General features: G+C 41.6%; 2 protein-coding genes across 2 annotated transcripts in view; both read right to left on the reverse strand.

Moving 5' to 3' along the window:
* The window catches only part of shld3 (shieldin complex subunit 3), a 7,426-nt gene extending 4,511 nt beyond the window's left edge, over nt 1-2,915 (reverse strand). Inside the window, exons 1-2 of the mRNA XM_008303618.1 lie at nt 2,832-2,915; nt 178-841 (exon numbers count right to left, since the gene is read on the reverse strand). Coding sequence (XP_008301840.1) covers nt 178-726 — 549 coding nt within the window. The 5' untranslated portion in view covers nt 727-841; nt 2,832-2,915. The remainder of the gene's footprint in view (nt 1-177; nt 842-2,831) is intronic.
* Nucleotides 2,916-3,488: 573 nt separating this feature from the next.
* Nucleotides 3,489-4,429, reverse strand: part of LOC103373662 (serine/threonine-protein phosphatase 2A catalytic subunit beta isoform) — a 14,795-nt gene continuing 13,854 nt past the window's right edge. Inside the window, exon 8 of the mRNA XM_008303616.1 lies at nt 3,489-4,263. Coding sequence (XP_008301838.1) covers nt 4,191-4,263 — 73 coding nt within the window. The 3' untranslated portion in view covers nt 3,489-4,190. The remainder of the gene's footprint in view (nt 4,264-4,429) is intronic.

Consider the following 4,429-nt stretch of genomic DNA (forward strand, 5'->3'; position numbering starts at 1 on the left):
CCGACTGTAGCTGATTGAATTCTCCTGTTAGCATGTTAGCATGTTAGCCTGCTGGACGCCACCAGAACGTCTTGTGTTGCGCGTCATTCCCCGTCTCCGTCTGCTGGATGCTGAATGAAAGGTGAGCGGCTGTAAACGGTGGTAATGATCATGTGAGCTGCTCCAGTGACCTCTGACCTGTTCGATGTCTCTCGCCGGCCCACAGTTCTGCTCCCTGATCACCCACTTGGCCCTCTGGCGGAGGTGCAGGTTGTGGACCGACACCACGTGACGGAAGCGTTTGGACATCGACTCGGCGCTCTGCAGCAGAGCTTCTCTCTGCGTGAAGACGCTCCAGGACCGTCTGACTGGTGAGTCCTTGTTCGCCTGCTTCTCCGCTGGCGGTCTACAGATCTGGTTTGGGGTCTCTGAGACGCCACGCTTTCGTGGACTTTCATGTCGAGTCTCTGCAGCATTTCTGTTCTCTGAGTTGTTCTGTGGCTGAGTTTTTGTCGCTGCCGTCGGTTTGCTGTGAGAGGAGGCGAGTCGGTCGTCTGAGGAGGGGATGACAGGAGCTGGCTTCGCAGGTCTGATGGGGAGGCGGCGGTCGGCGGCGGCGGGGAACCAGCAGGTGAAGACCGGAGGAGTCCGACAGGGGAAAGGCTCCAGGAGCTTCTGTGTGGTCTCCAACAGAGACTCGAGTCCAGCTGCTGATCCGGGCTGATAGTGAAGAACCACATCCTCCATCCAGATGGAGATCAGAGGACAGAATGCAGCCTCCTCCTCCTCCTCCTCCTCTTCTTCATCATCGTCCTTCCCATGATGCAGCAGTCTGACAGGCAGCGCCGGGCGGACGGAGGTCCTGTGGAAACATGGATTTTACAGTTACAGCACATTTACTTCAGTCCAGCTGAACAGTAACTCAGAAAAATAAAGACGAGTTTCTCCATCTCAAACCATCCAGAACCTTCTGCTCGACCATCTCTGAATGACCTGAAACTCTGTTATCTGTAACATCATAGAGTTATAAACCAAATACTTTCCAGGAATTCACAGAATTTAGACCGAATAACCATTAATGAAACAGTTGGCGACTGATTTAACAGTTGACCAGTCATGAAATCATCCTCGCAGCAGCACCAGTATCGTTCTGAATGGACTTTAAAAAACCCTCAAACACTCGAATCAACCCGATGAAAAGAACATTTTATCCTCTACACAATAAAAAGAGGTTTTTAACCTTTTCTCAGGTTGTTTCTGAAACAGGAGACGACGTCTGCCTTTTGTAACACATTAAATTCATTCCATTAACTTTATTCTTGGTTCATTCACTCAACATTTATTTATAATCTAAGCTCAGTGAGGACACTCAGTTAAACTCTGGTCACATCCTATTAAGTGAAAATGCTATGAGAAACATTGGAACTTGGAACAAATAAATAATAAAAATAATATATATATATATTTTTTAAATACATTTTTATTTTGTATTGTTTTTTAATGTTTTTAAAATTTCTAATAATTTTTTTCATTTTTATTTCTTTTTTTTGTCACTTTAAAAGCGACATTATAAAAAATTAATTTAAAAAAATTACAATAAAAATAACATTTTTTATTTAAAAAATAAAAAATAAAATAAAATAAAATAAATAAATGTAATATATATATATAAAATTATTATTTTATTTATTTGTCTATATATTTCTACTCTTATTAGCCTTTTCTTTTATGGATCCATTTTTGATTAATATTGCCACATTATTTATTAGTTATTTTATTTATTCTTCTTTTCATTTCCACTTTTATTTCATTATGCTTTTATTGATGTATTTTTGTAATTTGGCGCTCTCACTGCTCCATACATGGCAGTGGTTTTGCACAGATTCTTTCATGAGTGACAACATTGTCATGTCTTAATATTGCACAGATTACTACTACGTCAGTAGAAAAATGTCCATGTAGAGTATGTTCTAGTAAATGTATTAAAAATGATATTTTAAATGTCCAGAGTATTCATCATTCTGAACGTGTCCGGATTGCACCAAGAGATGTACGACAGATTATCAGGATGTCGCTTTAACAATTATTACTGCATTGAATTAGGCAGCAAAAACTGGAAACGCCCTGAAATCATCCACTGGGTACTTAAATCCTGTGACTATCTGGAGGAAACCACATTTGGACTTCAGCTGACTCATCCTGAACATGACTGGTGGTGTCACTGCAGAAGCTGTGGTTCTGTCCACAGCAGCTCAGCAGGTTTCCTTCAGCAGAGCCTGTGGGTTAAAAAAAGCCACAAGACGCCATTTCTGACACGTTACAAAACGTCAATAATTAACGAGGTGACTGGACTCAGAGGAGACGGTCCGCAGCTTCTGCCAGCGCTCAGTTTGGATCCTGCAACTGTTTGATAAAGTCAAAGAAAAGAGATTTCATGACCCGTGTACTGCTGAAGGACTGAAGCAGCTGATGTGGGCGTCAGGAGGCTGAGCTCTGCTCAGACCCACCACACTGTGGCCGGATCAGGAACTCCACACGGAGACCAATATCTAGCCTTTAGTACTCGGTCACAGCAGCCACTTTATCCTTTGACACTCATTTATACTACTGCGAACATAAGGTGTCGTTCGAATAATTATTTATAAAGAAGAATCCACAGGTCACAGAATCCAGTCCAGCAGCTAATGTTTTTAGCTTGTTATGCTAACTGCTGTCAGCTAGCTGGCGGTAGCTCAGTGCAGCTAACTAACTAGCTAACTAGCTAGCTAGAAAACCCGGATGAACAAACGTTTATATTTCCTGCAAACAGGCTCACAGCGAACCGAACAGATGCTACAACAGAAAATACCGACCTTCAGTTTCACAAAAAACCGCGGTCCTTCGTCAAAGAAGCTAGCGATCTAACATGGACGGAGAGGCGCTTCCCGTAAACTCTCGCGATAGCTGCAATGAAGGACGGAATCCGGTAAGGGTCATGCAGAGTGGATTAAGTTGAGCCGCAACATTTTTGTACCATTTATATTTTATATTATATTATAAAATAAAAATGTCTGTTCTACCAAAAATATGTAATTTAACTTGTTCATTTTATTATTATTTTTAGCTGCTTTTTAAAAAATCTTGTACATTGCACCTTACTCTATATTTACTGTTGCACCAACCCACCAGAACAAATTCCTCATATTGCGTCAGCTAAACCTGGCAATAAATCTGTTTCTGACTTAAAACGTTTGAAAAATGGGACTTGGAGTACGTTTAACTGCCCATAACCAACTTGCAGCTCTTCTCCATGTGGATCTGCTGCATTTGGCTTCCAGAGTGTTTGTAATGTCACAAGCCATGATCAGTTAGAAAAAAAGCTTAAGGTGAACTCAAACTTTCCTGATTAAAGGCTGTAAAACATATTTCTGGTGTAGAAATCATGTTCTTGAGGTCACACCTGCTTTAACAGGACGTATATGAATCTGAAGTTCAGGTGGAGCTAAAGAAACGACACAGAGTCATCCCAGTAGTTTGTCAATAGGACATTTTATTTCATACGTCTGTTGTCTTTATTCAAATTACAGTAATATACTTGCTGAGATGACCACCGGCTGCAGCCTGGACAGCTAAAACTGACAGCTGTACTACTTGAAGCAAACTTTTTTTCCTCTTTTTTTTCTTCTTTTCTTTTTAAAATTATCTTGCAACAGAAAAAAGCACATATGCCATGAGATGTGTGGTGTGGTGGTGACGACGTCAGGTAGGTAGGATTATAGTGCTGGTCTTAAAAAAAAAAACAAAAAAAACAAACAAAAAAAAAATAAACAGAATAAAGGAAAGGAAAAGTTGCGCGTTGTACATGTTGTAAAAGGATCAGAATATGGCACATTTGGTCCACGTTGGTAGTTTTATTTTATCGTTTTCAAACATGTAATAAACACAAAAAAAAGAAAACAGCTCATAGTTGTACATGTTTTTCCCCAGAAGCACAGCATTAATGACAGCATATTGAAAACACGACTGTAGAGGGGGCCGCTCTTTAAGTTTCGCTCTTTTACTCGTTAAAATCTTGGATTCGTCAGCCAATCGGTTGTGTCTATTCTCCCTGGTACAGTATTATCATTATTATTATTAATATCTTCTTTCCGTCCAAAATGAGGGGGTGGAGGTGGGGAGGAGGGGCGGGCGGTGGAGCTTCGTGGATGATCGACGGGGATGGCTTTGGACATTCACAGGAAGTAGTCGGGAGTGCGTCTGGTCACGTGGGGCTCGCCGCGGCGGGGGGCGGGGTCAAACTGAAGGCTGAGGAGACAGGAAGCGTTGGTTAGTGATGGTTTGATGCTGCTGTAACACTTCAGGCTGCAGACGGGATGGCAAACGTTCACACAACCTTTATTTAACCGTTTCAAAACCAAAATGATAGGAGAATGAACAGCTGGAGGTTTTTAGGTGGAACTGTAGCCAGTGT

Source organism: Stegastes partitus, unplaced genomic scaffold (genome assembly GCF_000690725.1).
Source record: "Stegastes partitus isolate 25-593 unplaced genomic scaffold, Stegastes_partitus-1.0.2 Scaffold2042, whole genome shotgun sequence".
Taxonomy (NCBI): Eukaryota; Metazoa; Chordata; class Actinopteri; family Pomacentridae; genus Stegastes; species Stegastes partitus.